This window comes from Cucumis melo, chromosome 7 (assembly GCF_025177605.1).
Source record: "Cucumis melo cultivar AY chromosome 7, USDA_Cmelo_AY_1.0, whole genome shotgun sequence".
In the NCBI taxonomy this organism is placed as follows: domain Eukaryota; kingdom Viridiplantae; phylum Streptophyta; class Magnoliopsida; order Cucurbitales; family Cucurbitaceae; genus Cucumis; species Cucumis melo.
Genome location: NC_066863.1, coordinates 23,814,307 through 23,832,840, shown reverse-complemented (window position 1 = coordinate 23,832,840; position 18,534 = coordinate 23,814,307). Strand labels below are relative to the sequence as shown.

Below are 18,534 nucleotides of genomic sequence, written 5' to 3'. Positions count from 1 at the left end.
CGATATCTTTAAAAAACCAAGATAAAAAAAAATGAATTCATAGGTGTTGTGAAAAAAAACTACGATGTTAACTAGATTGAGAATGATGATAATAAATTAAGAAGAACGGAGAGAATAATACAATGATTTTACCTCCTAAATGAATTAGAGTAAAAACCATCAGTAGAATAGTAGAGTTCCACTGTATAAAATAGGAGTTTGAAATTTTATCTTGGAAATAACAAATCCTCTTAAAGAAAATAATAATCTCTAATTTATCTCACACACTTGATTTTAGATTTTCTAATACATGGGCTTATGCCTATACTTACAATGTGAAGATGGAATAGTCCATAATTGGTCTTGAACAACAACATGGATGATCTATTTGATACTAATTGATCTTGGACAAAGTATAAGCGATTCAATAACCTAAATTGTCTTCTTTAAAGTTTCTTGAATAATAAGAAAACATCTGGAAAGGATCTAGAATGTTATTTAACGAATGAGATATTTAAAATTTTTGAATTTGAATTTGAAGTAAGTGGATGGCCGAGTATAAGAAGTCCATTCACCTACATATTATATTTTAATATTGAAGGAAATATTGGAAGATATAGTAATTAATTTGTAAGTTAGTGGTTGTTTTCTTTGTGAGACAGCACCTTTCTCATTCACATATACATAATTATAAATTTGTGTATAAAAGGAAGCAAAGGTAAATTATAAGGTTGTGTATAGAGCATAATATTATCCCGCAAATTAAAAATGCCAATCCTCTATCAACTTCTTCGTAATCCCACACTCAACTCTAAGGTAAATTATAATAATTTTAACAATTCTTCTTCTTATTCTTATTCTTATTCTTCTTCTTCTCCTTCTTCTTCTCCGTCTTCTTAGTTACCTTTCTCTCATGGCTGCAATTTTTGTTTTTCATCGTTGTTTTTTTTTTGGATTTCTTCAAAATCTATTGACACCCTTTTCTAATTAATGCAATTTTCAATAGCTGAGTTTAGAGTGCGAGTAACATCCGATCACATGGACCAAAATTCGTAGTGGGTTTGGTCTAGCTAGGAGCTCGGTTTTGACTTGTGTTTGTTTTGTGTGAAACTAAAACTAAGTGGTTCGGCTGAGGTTTGTTGTATAGATATTATGTTTAAGATCGAGTCAATCGATTAGTTATGATCATGTTTTCTAACCTTCTTTCTTATTAAAATCTCTTGTAGTCATGGTTGATATCAATAATCTCGTTCAGAAAATGAAGAAAAGATTGTAGCTCTTAGATATTCACGGCAATATATATATATATGTATGCACATATTTGGCAATACTTGGGTTAGGTAATTGAACTTTTGATATCAAGATTGGCAAAATGATCAACATAGCTCAACAAACACACTTCCTATGTGCCACATATTATTAAAATAAAACGACCTTTAGCCTTAAGATTTGTATTTCCACGAGATGGAACAGAAAAGTTCTGCTTATGGATAATTTTTTGCTGTGACCACTCTTTCATTCCTTGTTCCCAACTCTCCTGTGAAGAAAACAAACATTTCTAAATACGTGGAGGGGATTATTTAACTGTACCATAATAACAAATTTACAAAATAAATTTATAATGTCAGTGTAGTACATTTTTCATTTGTCAGGAACCACAAAGTTCACACTTTACACATATTAGATTCAATATTTCCAATTTAGTCACACCATTACACACAAATAGATTTAATATTTTCGATTTAGTCACGCCATTAATTGAAAGGGAATAATTATATTTTAAAAGAATTTCAATAGAAGTACGTTTGATCCCTCTCTTTTACGATTGTTGTAGCGTTGTATTTGCAAATGTTTGACCAACAAATTTAAAGTATAAAATAAAAAGATGATCTATATCCAATTTTAGAAACCTGTGTTGATGAGGATGATTAATTTGTCCTTTAGCTTAGAACAATAATGTTGTGAGATGATATTTTCCCTTCAAATTATTTTATTTATTGAGATTTGTAAAATTGGTTGTCTGAGTAACATGTGTTCTGGATATTTAAACTTCTTGTTTTTATATATTATCTTAGAAAACTGCTTTGCTTTTTCATCTTCATAATTTTATATTTTAAAAATATTATATATTTTTATCTTCATAAAATTTGTTAAAACATTTTGGTTTATCTCCTTATTTCTATATAATATAACGTGTCCATCACTTAATAACCCATCTCAATGACTAAAGTCCTTTTCTCTCATTTATTTGTATGTTAAAAGAACATCTAAATTTGATAAGACTTCTTTCGCTCTTTTATAAAAAAATAATATTACAATTTTATTAACATATCAGAATTATCGAAATATTTAATTTGATATTTTTAATATATAATAGAAAAATATGAAAAACATAAAATAAGTAACAATATGTTATATTAACTGATTTGGAAGAACAACAAAAACATTTTTTTAAAAATATCATAAAAGTTTATTTACTGCTTTTATTTTATTTCCTTTTTACAATATTTACCAAATATCCATTGAAATCTAGATTTTATCGATGTTTTTATCAAAAATTTTATAAAATTGAGACTTTAATAGTTTTATTGACATCCTAAATAAAAATTTATTTTTAAAAATCGATATTTTCATTTGTTTATTTAAGTGATACTATGTTAAAAAATTTTATTTCTATTTTTAAAGAATAAATACTAAGAAGAAAATAAAATTAAATTTAAATTTAAGTTTTAGAGAATTTTAAATTACCAAGATCTCATTTCTCTAGAGCTAGATATGAAACATCAATATTCTATAATTGAGATACGTTTGAACGATACTCACATATTTCAATTGAAATTATTACACGATAAGACAATATATACTTTCTCATAATTAAAGATGTGATTCAAACCATAGATATAAATCAGGAACATCATCATTCAACGAGGAAGATATGTTTGAAATGACAATTACGTCCACGGGGATTGTTACGAGCTATTACCATCTTTGGTGGCTTAATATGTAATTAATTACAATTATAAAACACAACATCTTTTATTCTTTTCTGCAGTTGGGTACCTTCACAAAAGTGGCAACTTCCTGTAGACGAGCTTCCCAGAACCATGGCATCCTGGCTCCTTTCTTGTCCCGCTTACACAGCTCGGAAGCCTTAGCACGAGAAGAGGAACCCAAGTATATAAACTCATACCAACTCTAGATTTGTTTTTGAAATTTTGCTGAAAATTCGACTCATGATTACCGAACATGCTTTAATTACAGGGGGAAAGGGCATGATATGCTTGCACCTTTTACTTCAGGGTGGGAGAGCAACAATGTTGATCCAGTGATTATAGCAAGATCTGAGGTATCATATTCTACATATCCCTTCATTTTGGTTTTGGTAATTAATATTAGATTTTCATTTTTAATGATAGTTTGAATTCCATGTTGATGTAGGGTCCATATGTATATGACAATAATGGAAGGAAGTACCTTGATGCTCTTGCTGGTCTGTGGTGCACAGCCCTAGGTACCACAATAAACACAATTTCACTATCGTTTCGGTTTTAGATAGGGTTCATATCACCCTCATACATTAAGGAATAATTGCAAACCGAACGTATTAACAAATATACTACGGTATAAATAATTTAAATCTTACTCTTACAATCTATCAATGATAATTCATCACTATTTTATCATATTTGCAAATTTTCAAAAATGCCAGGAGTTAAGAAATAATTAAACACTTTACTTTTAATCATCGAAGAATCAAATAAACCTCTTTTTTCTTTTGTAGGGGGAAATGAATCCCGACTTGTGGCAGCTGCAACTAAACAACTAAATACCTTGCCGTTTTACCATTCCTTTTGGAATCATACTACCCAACCTTCTTTGGTATGCGAATATAACCTAGGTTGACAATGTTCAGTAAATACGTGATAATTTAGATTCTATTTTATAAAATTGTTTTCAAATTTTGTAAACTAAATAGCACAAATTTTGAAAACATTTTTTGAGTTTCTAATATGTTTATCTTCGAAACTCAACTCATTTTCCGGATGAAAAACACTTGAGGAATTTTGAGATTCCTCATTTTCCTGGTAAAAAAACACTTAGTTTCATTTTGAAAATTAAAATTAAGATATGTATTATGTAATGTATTATAATTGGTAAAATATTACAAAATAAAAATATGTTCATAAATAGTAGTTTATAATCAACCTAAGAAGTGTGCAAGTACAAATAGTTTCATTACATTATCGAACACATTGTTTAATTAGAATCCAATTTTTATATATACTACCAACCACATATTTGAATGTTTTCATTTAATCCTTTGTCTCAAATTTATATTTTCAGATTTTATATGAAACTGGACCTCTTTTAACCTCTTTTGATTAGTTTCCCAGTATTTTCTTGATGTTCTCATAAATGATAGGATTTGGCAAAGAAACTACTTGAAATGTTTACAGCTAGAAAAATGGGGAAAGTATTTTTTACAAATAGTGGTTCAGAAGCTAATGATACTCAGGTTCGTTCTATTCCAAACACAAACTTTCTAATTTTGATTTATATAGGAATAAACAGATCAAACAAAAAAAGAAAACACTATTAAACCAACATGAGGGTTTAAAAACTTTGCAACAAATTAAATCATTTTGTGTTTACAAAACATGTAATAGGTGAAGATAGTATGGTACTATAACAATGCACTTGGAAGGCCAAAAAAGAAAAAATTCATTTCTCACTCAAAAGGGTAAGCTATAACCCACTTGGATGAAGTTGATTTGTACCATTTAATAACAACTTATTATTTTACTCACTACAATACCCTTCTCTATCCAACAGGTATCATGGTACAACATTCATATCAGCCAGTCTTTCAGGGTAAGTTAAATTACATCTCTTATAACTCTCTTTATTGGGTCAGCTCTAACCCATTGATGTTCACTGCACATGGTTTGACGGATTGATCTAAATATATATGGTTGAGTCAGTCCAGTCAAATTATGAATTTGGGTAAGGTAGAATCAAGTCACGGCTAGGCTTGAACCAACCTTTGAGCAACAAGTCGATTAATGAGACTGACATTATTTTTCTTTTACCACAGCCTTTCATTTTTGCACGAGAACTTTGACGTTCCAGCTTCATTCGTTCTACACGCTGATTCTCCACATTACTGGCGTTACCATCTTCCAGGTTATAATCTATTATAGGTTATAAACATAGTTCACTTTCTTTGATTTAATTTTCAGCCATTAACTTCAGAGCATCCTTATGCTATATCAGGTGAGACAGAGGAAGAGTTCTCAACCAGATTAGCAAAAAACATGGAAGACCTTATACTTAAGGAGGGACCAGAGACGGTAAAAACTTGAATACTCTACTTTGAATAAAAATATGATCACATGATATATTATTTAACCCTTTCTCTCCTGTGTGTGGTTTTCTACTTCAGATTGCTGCATTCATTGCTGAACCTATCATGGGAGCTGGTGGTGCAATTATTCCACCTGCTACTTATTTTGAAAAGGTAAGCTCTTTGGTATCATCAACTACTTAAATTTGAACAAAAGTATTCAGCAACAAGACTATTCTCTTTTAGCTTTCTATTCTTTGGTGTAAATTCTTTCTAATAAGCAAAATCTAAAGGGAGGAATGTTGTATTTCTTATTCATATTGCAGATCCAAGCTGTGCTTAAGAAGTATGATATACTTTTTATTGCTGATGAGGTACTTTGGTAATTGAAGCTTTCGGGTTCATCATTTTGCCTTGTTTACAAGAATGATTTCAATGTAAATAAGTCGTCTTCAATATTTTTTTGTATAGGTAATAAGTGCCTTTGGAAGAGTAGGGGCAATGTTTGGATGTGATAAATTCAATATTAAACCGGACCTTGTATCTCTTGCTAAGGTGAAGTTCCATCATATTCAACTTTAGCAAATATCTTGCTTAGTTAAAGCTTTTCATCGTTTTAATCGAGCCTGAATCAAGTTAATGTATTGCTCTCTTCAGGCACTTTCATCAGCATACATGCCTATTGGAGCTGTTCTAGTGAGCCCTGAAATCTCTGATGTAATTCAATCTCAAAGCAGCAAGCTAGGTACGCTACTTATACAATAACCTTGTTGATCAGATTCAATGATCTTTCAAGTCCAGTAACTTACCTATTCTTTTTCTTTATTAATATTACTTCCAGGTTGCTTTTCTCATGGATTTACTTATTCTGGACACCCGGTCACATCTGCTGTTGCACTTGAAACACTCAAGATCTACCAGTACGTCTACCTTTTCATTGTTTAGAATGACAGAGAAACCTTAAAGTGACAAAGGTTTCAAAGATTTATTCAGTTTTAGGATCAGACCAACTATTTGGTTCCTTGGATGTCTTTGTTTGAGGATACTATCATGATTAAAAAGTAAAATATGCAATCAGATAAAATATGGGTAAGTTTATAATTTCATTTTGATCCTTGTAGGGAAAGGAATATTGTGGATCAAGTAAATAGAATCTCCCAAAGATTTCAAGAGGGAATAAAAGCTTTCTCTGATAGCCCTATCATTGGAGAGGTAAAGAGAGTAGTTCTAGCAAATAAGCATATTTATGAAATTGAAGCAACTTTAGTTCTTCAACAATTTTGATTTTGCAGATAAGGGGGATTGGCTTGGTGTCAGGCTTGGATTTTGCAGAAAGTAAATCAGCAAACAACCCCTTCCCTCCTGAATGGGGTATGTTTTGTGTAATTCATCTTTTTTTTTTTATCTTAATAGGGTATGTCTTGAAATATATATATCTGATAATTTAGGTCCAATAATCCTGGCCTGAAAAAGAAAAAAAAGAGAGACAAAAAGTTCAATATCAACCAATTGACATTAAAAGGAATGACCTATATATCTTATAAAGAGTGAGATCCTCTTGATTTCAACATGTCCTTCAAGATGGTGAACCCACCATGCTTGAATCAAATTCCATATAACATGAGATTCCATTCCAAAACCATTTGATAATAAAAGGAGTAACTCATCTATTACATAAGGAGTGTGACGACCTTTGTTTTTTCCAATGTGGGATATCAACACTGCCTGTAGCTTACAAATCTTGGTAATTTTGGATCAGCTGAATCTCAAAATTACAAATTTAGGAATACGGTAGATATCTTGATTTAACAGATCAGTCATAATTGTGCTTATAGCCTGTTATGTGTTTGATATAAACAGGACTCGGCAAATATTTTGGAGCTGAATGTCGGAAAAATGGTTTGATAGTACGAGCTGGAGGGGATAATATATCAATGGCTCCGCCACTTATAATATCTCCTGAAGAAGTTGATGAGGTATCATGAAATGAAAGCTAAGAATAACATGATTTTATTGAGTATCAATTCCACATGGTTTGTAGGAATTTAATATCCGAGTCTTTTGGTAATTTGCAGATAATCAGCATATATGGGAAAGCTCTGAAGGCTACAGAAGAAAGAGTGAAGCAATTGAAGGCTCAGAAGTAGCTGCCAATAGTTAAAAGACAAGCAACGACTTGAAGGTATTGGTCAAAGTTGGATCAACTTGTGTCTTAAAGAAAAAAAGCCTTGGATGTAGTTAAGAAAATGGTCACTCTACGTTACTAGATTCTTAAGATAATGATGGAATGGTGAATAAAAGCAGCTTGATGTGAATAAAAGCAACCTTTATTGAATCCTTAACAGACATGGCAAAAAAAGAAATGAAAGGTTTGTAAAAGAGGCAAATTATCTCACAGAAAATTATCGTCTTTAAAGCTTCCTTTCCACATTTCAGCCTTCCATCTTGCGAAATCATCAGACACCCTCCCTTTTGACTCTCTGACTCATCCAAATCTCTGAGCCATTTCCCGATCTAAAAGGTAAGAAAGATGAAAATAGGGAAGAAGTTGAAGAAAGGTTGTACCTGTCGAAGCTTTAAAAAGCTTATGGCTTAGAAAGTGATGGCTGCAGCTGCAACAATCCCCAGCATTGGAACCCTCTTTTCCTGCAATCCATCCAATTTTCCTTCCTTTCTCTTTCTCAGCAAATCTGTATTGGAGACTCGATGCTTCGATTTTGGGATAAGTTTCTAAGACCTACTACTTTATTAAATTTTAAGTCTTTTTGCTCTTTTGCTTATTTGGGTGAAATAACCGGAATATCGTGCATGTAAATTGAGCATCTCGTTCTTGATTCTCACTCGATCTCCTCTCTCTCGCCGATGAGCCTGTGACCCCTCTGCGAAAAGAAAAAAAAACACTTTTGACACTGCAATCTCTCTGCAACGTTCACCCACACCCGACACTCCGATCCCTTTTTGACACCCCACGACCACTCTAGTGAAGGTATGGCCAGTGACACCTTCGCAATCGGGGGAAGAGGAAGAGGGCAAACCAAAGACTAAGGGGGAGGGTCTGGAGCTTTAGCGAGGGCCGACCAACTTCACGAGTCAGAAGTTAAATATCTCTAACTCCACTGACTTCAAATTGTCTGTACATTAATCGATGAACTCCATCTTTACATACTTCTCTTTATTCCTTCCTCTAATATTCGGTTACTGCCGACAACCAACTTTAATGACAATCGCCATCCAGGACCTTCTCTGACACTCACCTCTAGTGCTCGACTCCAACAATCATCTCCAACAACCATCTTGGACACCAATCCGACAACAACCACCCTTGTCGACACACTTTGACGACCACCTCTATGACCATCTTCGACATCAACTCCAACGACGAGTTTCGACATCCAACTCCACGAAACTAGCACCTTTTGAGAACCAACTTTAAGGATTACTTTCGGTGACCAACTCTATCAATCAATCATCTCCAGCGACCAACTCAAATATTTAAATTATTTAAATTAAAATAATAATGATAACGATAATACTAGTAAATAAAAGAACAATTTGGTCGGTGATAGTGCTTATAATACAAAATTGAAAATTTAACCATTATTACAAACTCTTAAAGTATATGAACGTGATGAAGACATACTAAAGGTTCATAAATCAAGTAAAAACTAATTTCTAAATTAGATGAATTTAAAAATATGGTCAAGCAAGGTCCTTTAGCTCGGTTTTAATTAAACTCAACCTAATCCAAGATTGTGGTTGAAACCTTCACCAAGCTTAGGTCAATAAAATCAAACATTTTACCATTTACAGTTTGTGACAAATAGTTGGCCATGTGTTTCACAGTGATATCTATGATAAATACTAAGATATGTTCACCATTCAAGTTGTGCCTTGAAGATCAGTTTGATCCACAAACAACCAAGAAACTTGTTATGGAGTTCTACAATTTCACTGTGTTCCTTTATCCATATGAATTTTTGTTTATCATTTTTTCCTTCAGACTCAATATAACGACTGACTATTGCTGTGCCTTCCATAATTATTTTTCTTCCAGTTTGATAAACATAATCGCAGATTGCTTTTTCCAAAGTATGCATAAACATAAACATCTGAAACCAACACTTCTCATGGGTATTTCATTCAATGTCTCAAAAGCTTGTATTATAAGAAATACATCTGAAAAAGAACAATTTTACATTGAAATCCATATCAAGCTGCTTTTATAATTTATTCAATACTATCTAAAGAATCAAGTAGTTGACTGACAAATCTAAACAACATCCAAGGCATACGTACCGCTCATGTCTTAGACACAAGCTGATTAACTTTTCGCCACTATCGAGCATTTGGCCATCAGGGACAAGGACTTCTTTGTTCCTTGAGAGTAGGTTCCCTCAGGCCATTTGTTGTGAAGTATTTGGAGCTACCTCTGAGCCTTCAATTCCTTCACTCTCTCTTCAGTAGCCTTCAGTGCCTTCCCATAAATGCTGATTAACTGGAAACAAAGACATGGATCAAATTCCAACAAAAGATTTGGATTGAAACTCCTCAATCGTGACATTATTAGCTTTCAGTGATACCTCATCAACTTCTTGAGGAGAGATGATAAATGGTGGAGACATCATTATAGTATCCCCTGAAACACGTACTAGCATACCATTTTTCTGACATTCGGCTCCAAAATATGCACCAACTCCTATTGCACATAACAAGACATAACACATAAATATATGTCTTATATAAGTCATCAACATGTTATATGATATATAAGTCATCAACATGCATCATAAAAAGTGAGAATTACATAAAACATACCCCATTCAGGAGGGAATGGATCATTTGGTGATTTATTGTCTACAAACTCTGTGCCTAAGATCAAGCCAGTCCCCCGTATCTGCAAAATAATAGTGGTTGAAGAACTAACGATGCCTCAAATTCACAAGTCAAACTTAATTACAAAGAGCAACTCTCTTTACCTCTCCAACAATAGGGCTATCAGAGAAAGCTTTTAGACCATCTTGAAATCTTGAGGAGACGCTATTTACTTTCTCCACAATATTCCTTTCCCTACAAGGAAATGTAACGAAGTGAGCACTAATAATATGGTAGTTTAAAATATACGCATCAAATCCTACATGTGGGTTTGTATCATAAAAGTTGAACATGCTCTCTATTTTAAAACATGATTTCATCCTCGAACAAGAACACCAATTGAATCAATAGAAAGTAAGACCACCTTAATGAACTTGTAGTTTTCTTGTATTAAAAAATGCTAGATCTTTGAAAGGTCTGCGCACTTTTAATATTTCTCAGTCAATAAAAAGTAAAACTCAATCCCAGAAGTAGGAATGTACTTGTAAATCTTGAGTGTTTCAATTGCAACAGCACATGCCACCGGGTGTCCAGAATAAGTAAATCCATGAGAAAAGGAACCTAGAAGTAATATTATTGAGCAAAAAAAATAGGTAAATCACTGAAGTGGAAGATAATTAACGATGATTAACTAGTTTCTAGCAAAAGCAATACACCTAGCTTGTTGCTTTGAGAGTGAATCACATCAGAGATTTCGGGGCTCACAATAACAGCTCCAATAGGCATGTAACCCGAGGAAAGTGCCTACGAAGTACAATCCACTATCAGTGAAAAGCATAGACTAAATAAGATATCTGCTAAAGTTGAATATGGTCGAACTTTACCTTTGCAAGAGATACAAGATCTGGTTTAATATTGTATTTATCGCATCCAAACATTGTCCCTAGTCTTCCAAAGGCACATATGACCTATAGAAAAATGTTGAAGACAGATCCTGGTTTATATCGAAACCATTGGAACCATTACTGTAATCAAAGTGAAATGGTGAAGACAAAAATTGCAATTAGCAAGTACCTCATCGGCAATAAAAAGTATATCATACTTCTTGACTACAGCTTGAATCTACATAGATAAAAAAAAAATACTTCAATCTTCCCTTCATATTTTCCTTATTAGTATTATCAGAAAGAATTTATATCAATAATTAGAACATTAATAATAAAGGCAAAAAATGAATCTAAATGCATATTTAGACAATGTTAATTCACCCGTCCGTCCATCTTTAAGTGCTAATCTTTAATGACTTTTGGGTGTTCTGTATGCCTTTTAGTTTTCCTTGCAAGTATTATAAAAACTGACTTGCACAGCCATTGTGAAGGTTTACCATCATAACACCGCAAGGAAAATGAACAGTGCATAAGCCTCCTGTACCATAAGATAGTGAAGTTGATGGAATTTATTCAAGTAATCACCTCAATAAGCCAATCCTCATAATTAAGATTAATGCAAGTGTTAATAAATTAACTTTTTCCTAAATATCTTCGCAGTTAGGGTTTATCTAAACCAGACAAACCCCGATCTCCGTCCCCGACTATGGCTCCCAAACGCCCCTCGCCGTTGGATGAGCCTCCGGCAGCGTCTTCCTCCTCCGAAGAAGAAACCTCATCAGGCGAGGAAGAGGAAGGCGTTTTGATCTTCCTCTGAAGAAGAAGAAAAGGATGAAGAAGAAACTCAAGCTCAGACTCAGTAACCGAAGAAACCTTCTTCTCCTTCTACTCCTCTGTCAAGAAAAAACCTGTACCTAAGAAATCTGAACCTTCTACTAACTCTCAGGTTCAGTCTTCTTCCTCAGAGAGCAGATCCGGATCCGACACCGATTCGGATACTGAGTCCGGACGAAACGTCAAGCCGATTGCTTCTAAGCCGATGGAAGAGACTCCGAAGGTGAAAAAGCCCAGATCCAAGCCTTCAGCCTCAGCTACGCCTGCGAGACCGTCTTTGAAGAAGCCTAGTGAGACGACAAGACACATGCAAAACGGCCAAAGAAGAGTTCTGGGGCTGACGCTGATGATGGGGTTGTGGCGGAAGACGATTCCAAGAAATCTGTTGACGAGTCCAAGAAGCTGTTTCAGAGACTATGGAGTGAGGACGACGAGATTGCTATACTGAACGGTATGATCGATCATTCAGCTAAGAAGGGTTCTGACCCATCTTTGGATATGAATGCATTTCATGATTTCATCAAGAAATCTCTCCATGTCGACGTAACCAAGGCCCAATTAATGTATAAGATACGTCGACTGAAGAAGAAATCTAGGAACAATGCAGATATAGAGGGAAGAAGAGTGCAGACCCAACGTTCTCAAAAGCCCACGATCAGAAAGGGTTTGAACTGTCGAAGAGAATATGGGGCGGCGAAGGAATTCTTCGAACTCCGGCTGTGGAGCAGCTCAAGCCAAATGCTAAAGGCACTCCAAAGAAGAACCAAAGAGGTAACACCAGTAAGGCACTGGCTTCACTGAAAGCTGAGTTGCTTCCTTCTCCAGATGCCCCGAAGGAGGATGATAAGATGAAAGTCGATCATTGCGAAGCTCCTTCAGGTTGCATGGATGGTTTTATTGGGTATGAAAGGTCTTTGGGTGCTGTTGGTTTGCCGGAAAGTTTTTTGAAGCCAGGATTAGAGTTAATAGGGCAATCCAAGAGAACGGAGTTGGAGGAAGAGTGGAAGAAATTGCATCTTGCAGAACTCGAGCTTTTTCTGAAGAGGACGGAGTTGATTAGGGATCAGACAAAGTTGATTTTATATAATATAATATATAAAGAAAATTATGTAATTTAGCTGTAATTTATTTTTCATACTTTTTTTAGGGTTTGCAAGGAATTGAAGTTTGGACAAAGGGTATAACTCATCAGCTTCCAGGTTGATAATTGAAAGCTCAATTTTATTCATGTTGTTCGTTGTTTCTGTCTAGAATTTATTGATTGCTATACTTGTAGTTTGTCTAATTTTACCGATATTCTCAAGATGCTAGGGTTAGTTACTACACACTATGTTTAAAAAAACTAAAGTCCTCAGTCATGTTTTTTTTTTTCTCGTTTTAAAAAAATAGAAACATTTCTATTTTATAAATAAATTTTGGAAATAAAGTAGTTTCTTCTATTCAATTCATTGGTTTTCTTTTCCTTTTATTTCTATTGGTTTTCTTTTCCCTTTTATCGGTTGTTTTTATTGGTTTTCTTTTCCCTTTTATCGGTTGTTTTTATTGGTTTTCTTTTCCCTTTTATCGGTTGTTTCTATTGGTTTTCTTTTTCGCTTTTATCGGTTGTTTCTATTGGTTTTCTTTTCCCTTTTATCGGTTGTTTCTATTGGTTTTCTTTTCCCTTTTATCGGTTATTTCTATTGGTTTTCTTTTCCCTATTGGTTTTCTTTTCCCTATTGGTTTTTCTCTCGTAAGTAGCAGAGTTAAAAGATTAGATTTTGTTTTGTTTCTTTTAATTCAGAATATTGAGAACATAACTTATTTTAAAATTAATATCACATTCTAAATGTCATAAAATATCGATGAGGTTGTTGAAATCGACAAATTAAGAAGTAAGTCGACATCATCTAAGAGAAATGGCCCGAGTAGAGATAATATTGCCAATCAAATTTGACAACATTTGAAGAATAGATACAATTTTATATTTATGTTATTGTTTTTATTTGTGCATCGGTGTTTTGGTATTAAATAAATAAACTTTAAATAATTTTATTTTTTATGTTTAGTGGATGACATATATTTTTGTTTAATATTTAATTGAATTAGATGTGAAAATAAAAAATAAATCTCAAAGAAAATCAGTAAACAATAAATAGTTATCAAAACATATTTTTTGTTTCTATTTCTTTTTTTTCAAGATACAAGTTATCAAACACATTCTTGTTTTTTATTCTAGAAAAACGGAAAACTGGAAACAAGAGACAAGAAACAGAAAACAGAGAACATTACCATATTTTTCATCTTTCTTTTTTGTTCCTTTTTTATTTAGTCAAAGAACAGGTTTATACTATTCTCATTTTGACATCTCACTGATGCTCCTTCAATTTTTATGTAATCATATTATCGAAGGAAAATCAAAACAAACAACTAGAGCAACTTAAATATAAAAAGACAAAAAAAGAAAAAAGAAATACCAGAACATAATTAGAAGGAAAAAAACAAAACGAAACAAAAAAAAGAATAGGCAGCCAAACAAGGAAAGTCTTACTGCTGCACGCTTTTACTTCAAGAATTTTACCTTTTCAAAATAAGTAGCTGGTGGAGGAATCACACCACCGGCCCCCATGACAGGTTCAGCTATGAATGCAGCAATCTGAAGTGAAAAACCAGACAAAGGTGAGAAAGGGTCAATTATGGTATCAGATTCCAACTTGAAGTACACTATTCAAGTTTTACCGTCTCTGGTCCCTCCTTGATTATAAGGTCTTCTAAGTTTTTGGCTAGTCTGGTTGAGAACTCTTCCTCAGTCTCACCTGAAATAAGAAGGTTCTCAAGTTAATGGCTGGAAGAAAAATAAAAAAAAAGTGAGCTAAATGTACATCAAAGAATAGATGGTAACCTGGAAGATGGTAACGCCAGTAATGTGGGCAATCTGTGTGCAGAACAAATGGAGCTGGAATGTCAAACTTCTGGTGCAAAGCTGGAAGGCTGTGGAAAAAAATGTTTGAGCGACTGTTTCTTTTGACAAGAGATATATAAGGTATATTTCCTTTTCATTTAACTTACCCAGTAAGACTAGCTGATATTAATGTTGAACCATGATACCTGTTGAATAGAAGAGTCCAATGAAAAGAAAATTAGTTGAACAGAACAAAGGAAATGACACAAATCAACATTAACCAAGCGATTGGAGCTTACGCCTTTGAGCGTGCAATGAACTTTTTCTTATCAGGTCTTCCAAGTGCGTTGTTATAGTACCACACCAGCTTGACCTATTACATGCATTTAAGCACAAAATGAATTAATTGGTTGCTTTTTTATAGAGCTTACGAAGGAATGCTTTAACAAACCTTGATAGTCACGTTAGTTTAATAGTTTTTTCTTCCTTTATTTGTTCTATTTATGAATCAAAATTGAATCATTAGAAAAAGTTCAGGAGTACAAGAAGACGATGAAGGTTTTTTCTAAATACACTAGGAATTGTGTATATAACTTGACTCCTCTCTGTAATTTGATCACCTAAATGTATTACTCTGTTCTCAAAGTTGTATTTTTAATTCTCACATAGATATTGTGACAGAACAGGCATAATAAAGAGTTCTCGTTTGGAGTAGAAAGAACCTGAGTATCATTGGCTTCAGAGCCACTGTTCACAAAAAATACTTTCCCCATTTTTCTAGCTGTAAACATTTCAAGTAGTTCCTTCGCTAGATCCTGTCACGTATGAACAAGAGAATCAAACTATTGAAAATCCGAGTTTTTGTTTTGACAAAAAAGGCAAAAAAGTCTATGACTACAAAAGATGCCTAAGGAGATCTAGTACCATGATTCTAATAGAGTGGTAAAATGTCAATTTTCTTATCGTAAAAAGAAAGCAAAAGAAGTTAAGGTTACATAGCATACCAAAGAAGGCCTAGTAGTACGATTCCAAAAGGAGTGGTAAAATGGCAAGGTATTTAATTGTGCCGTTGCAGCTGCCACAAGTCGTGATTCATTTCCCCCTACAAAATCCAAAATTTGCTTAACTGACGGAAGATCAAAAAATTCCGGGGTAGAAAAGGTTGGATCATACTAAAATTTCAGTTTACTTTATGCCTAGAAATTTTCCAATCTTTTTACGTTTGCCAGATTCAAACTGCAGACTATCATTTAGAGAATTAAGAGTAAAGAAACTTTAGGTTGTCAAACTAATGAACTCAGTCTTCATCCTTCTATTGTTATAATTACTTTTTTAACCTGAAGAGTTCTAAAGCACTCCAAATAAGTCTTGAATACTACATATCAGTGTATACATCTTCTGAACTCCCAACATAACAAAATGTACAATGAGGAACTATGTCGAAACTCAACTTTAATATATCTAAAACAAGAGTTTTCAAGAGTTTCAATTAGTTAGGCACATACTACATTTATTGTACCTCACCAAAGAAAAAAATCTAAAAAAAATATTTTCTTAAAGAATCAGAACATACAGCCAGTAGGATAAAACAATGATAATGAAACTATTTTGTGGTACCTAAAGATGTGCACCATAGACCAGCAAGAGAATCAAGGTACTTCCTTCCATCAATGTCATATACATATGAACCCTGTATCACCATGGAATTCAAAGTAGAATGACAAAATAATAATAATAAAAGGTTCTTTTAGTTAAAGAACATATCTTCTCTTTTATTATCCATTGGGTTGTAAGAAATCATTATGCTTATAACACACATGAAGGGTACCTCCGATCTTTCTATAATTAGTGGATTAACATCGGTGGTCTGCCATCCTGCAGTAAAAGGCGCAAGCATATCATGCCCCTTAAACCTGGATTTAAAGCATGTTTGTGGTCAATGAGAAACTCAATTGAATTTCTTTTCTATTGTAGATGAAGTGCAAATCAAGGAGGCATTGCTATAACAAATCATGCTTGAGTTACAAAGACATAATAAATAATGGAAGGGCAAAAAACTTAATGTTTAACTCAATGTACCCTGAATCCTCTTTTTGTGCTGAAGCCTGTGTACTGTGTAAGCGGGACAAGAAAGGAGCCAAGATGGCATGTTCCTGTGAAGCTCTTCCAGAAGAAATGACGGCTTTTGCAAAGGTACCTAACTGCAAAAAGAAAAAATAAAATAAAAGGTCATATCATATGTTCTATAAATTAAAAAGAAAGAAAGAGCCATTATAAATTACAAAGGAAAAACTTTTGGACCATTCCAACAAGCAGGTTCGTAATTGGCATAGCTTATATCAAATGATAGATAATATAATATATTAAAATAGGGGATAAAAACAAAGTAGTTCACCTTTTTGGGTAAAAGAAAAGTACGAATATATATAAGAAGGTGGGAAGGCAACAATAAAGAATGCATTTATGTCAGCAGTTCAGTTTGATCACTTTATAGATCAAGGACAACAAGGTCTCCCTCGAACTCATGATAGAATATCAATTGGTAAGATTAAGGTGCTGAAATTTTTGGTAGTAAATCGACGCACGTCACTCGAACAACCAAATTCACAAACAACAAAATAATCAAGGGAGAAGTCCCAACATCTCAGTTCCAAGACTCATTTGTTCTCAATTCCTGATAAGAACTCTGTAATCTATTATTAAAGAATAATCTCCCGAAGAAAGAAGGAATCGTAAAAGCAGAAACCCCCTCGGTTGGGGGGAAAAAGAAAACAAAAAGGACTGAAAATCCATATCAATCAGGCTTTTATGATGCGTTTTTCCCCCAAAGAAGTACACAGAAAGAAAAATAACGATCACGATGGTGATGATTCGATCAGAGAAAGCAAAGTAAAGGGTCAGAAGGAAAAATGAAGGAAATAAAAGGGTAGTGAATAGATTTCCAGAAAATTCATAGGAGAAACAAGAAAATGATGAAGAACCCAAATCTGCAATCGGGAAAAACAGAAGATAGAAATGAAAAGAGTAACAAATAAGTGATGAAAAATGAAAAAGAGGAAGGTTGAATTGCGTAAGTACCTGAGACCTGAGAGGGGAACGAAGGAGTTGATTAATAGCCATTGTTGGTGAAATGAAAGCGAGAGAAGAAGAGTGAAACAGAAACGGATGCAGAGAAAAGAGATGAGAATGACAAGTTGGTTCGTATTTTGTTATAATTTATTTATATAAAGTGGATTTTAAGGAAGAATTTGGAAACGAATCAAAATCAGCTGTTCATCGGTATCTTTAATTCTTATCCTCCACCATCTACCTTAAATTATTCAATCATACGGTAATTTGTGCTGGGGCATTTTCAAAAAAGTAACAAAGTTGATTGATGTAACTCAAAATTATTCACTCTAATATTTTATTTTGTTTTGTTTTATTATAATTCAATTAAAATGGTGTATTTTGACTTTTGACAACACTTTATTTAAAAGATAATAATTAAAAATAAAAATTACTTAGCTTTCAAAAATCTAAACTTTTTTAAAAAAAAGTTCAACATATACCGAAATTTTTGTTTTCCTTTTTGGTCTTTTTAAGATATTTATTAATAATATTTATGTATGTTATACTCAATATTTACCATTACAAAAAATGTTAATGATATATGTAAGTAAAAAAAGGTTATATTTATAAGTATTTGAACTACTTTTTACAATAACCTAATTCCATGACAAGAGGTCACGCCACCGTAGTTGACCGATTGGTAGCATTATCATATGAGACGTCATTTTTAATGTTTATCATTATCAATT

General features: G+C 33.3%; 2 protein-coding genes across 7 annotated transcripts; one reads left to right on the top strand and one right to left on the bottom strand.

The window, feature by feature from the left end:
• The first annotated feature begins 690 nt into the window (after positions 1–690).
• LOC103493054 (vanillin aminotransferase-like) lies at positions 691–8,103 on the top strand. 2 transcript variants are annotated; one of them, XM_051087091.1, is made up of 19 exons: positions 691–795; positions 3,032–3,153; positions 3,241–3,325; positions 3,418–3,490; positions 3,761–3,858; positions 4,403–4,495; positions 4,647–4,720; positions 4,813–4,851; positions 5,075–5,163; positions 5,254–5,330; positions 5,423–5,497; positions 5,650–5,697; positions 5,795–5,878; positions 5,981–6,068; positions 6,165–6,243; positions 6,445–6,535; positions 6,616–6,694; positions 7,184–7,299; positions 7,399–8,103. In XM_051087091.1, exons 1-19 carry the CDS (start codon positions 748–750, stop codon positions 7,468–7,470), a joined length of 1,530 nt encoding a protein of 509 aa, XP_050943048.1. In that variant the 5' UTR covers positions 691–747; the 3' UTR covers positions 7,471–8,103. The 2 variants fall into 2 exon arrangements, with proteins under 2 accessions (XP_050943048.1, XP_050943049.1); XM_051087092.1 differs by lacking the exon at positions 4,403–4,495.
• A 1,330-nt stretch (positions 8,104–9,433) lies between these two features.
• Positions 9,434–17,979, bottom strand: LOC103493051 (gamma aminobutyrate transaminase 1, mitochondrial-like). 5 transcript variants are annotated; one of them, XM_008453674.3, is made up of 19 exons: positions 17,813–17,979; positions 16,814–16,935; positions 16,563–16,647; positions 16,352–16,424; positions 15,739–15,836; positions 15,457–15,549; positions 15,034–15,107; positions 14,902–14,940; positions 14,735–14,823; positions 14,572–14,648; positions 14,414–14,488; positions 11,210–11,257; positions 11,020–11,103; positions 10,852–10,939; positions 10,678–10,756; positions 10,300–10,390; positions 10,139–10,217; positions 9,904–10,019; positions 9,434–9,818 (listed from the first exon to the last, which is right to left on the bottom strand). In XM_008453674.3, the coding sequence occupies exons 1-19, from the start codon at positions 17,852–17,854 to the stop codon at positions 9,747–9,749; spliced, it is 1,524 nt and encodes a 507-aa protein (XP_008451896.1). In that variant the 5' UTR covers positions 17,855–17,979; the 3' UTR covers positions 9,434–9,746. The 5 variants fall into 5 exon arrangements, 4 of the variants coding, with proteins under 4 accessions (XP_008451896.1, XP_008451895.1, XP_050943047.1 ...); XM_008453673.3 differs by lacking the exon at positions 17,813–17,979 and adding an exon at positions 17,130–17,716; XM_051087090.1 differs by lacking the exon at positions 11,210–11,257.
• Positions 17,980–18,534: the final 555 nt, after the last annotated feature.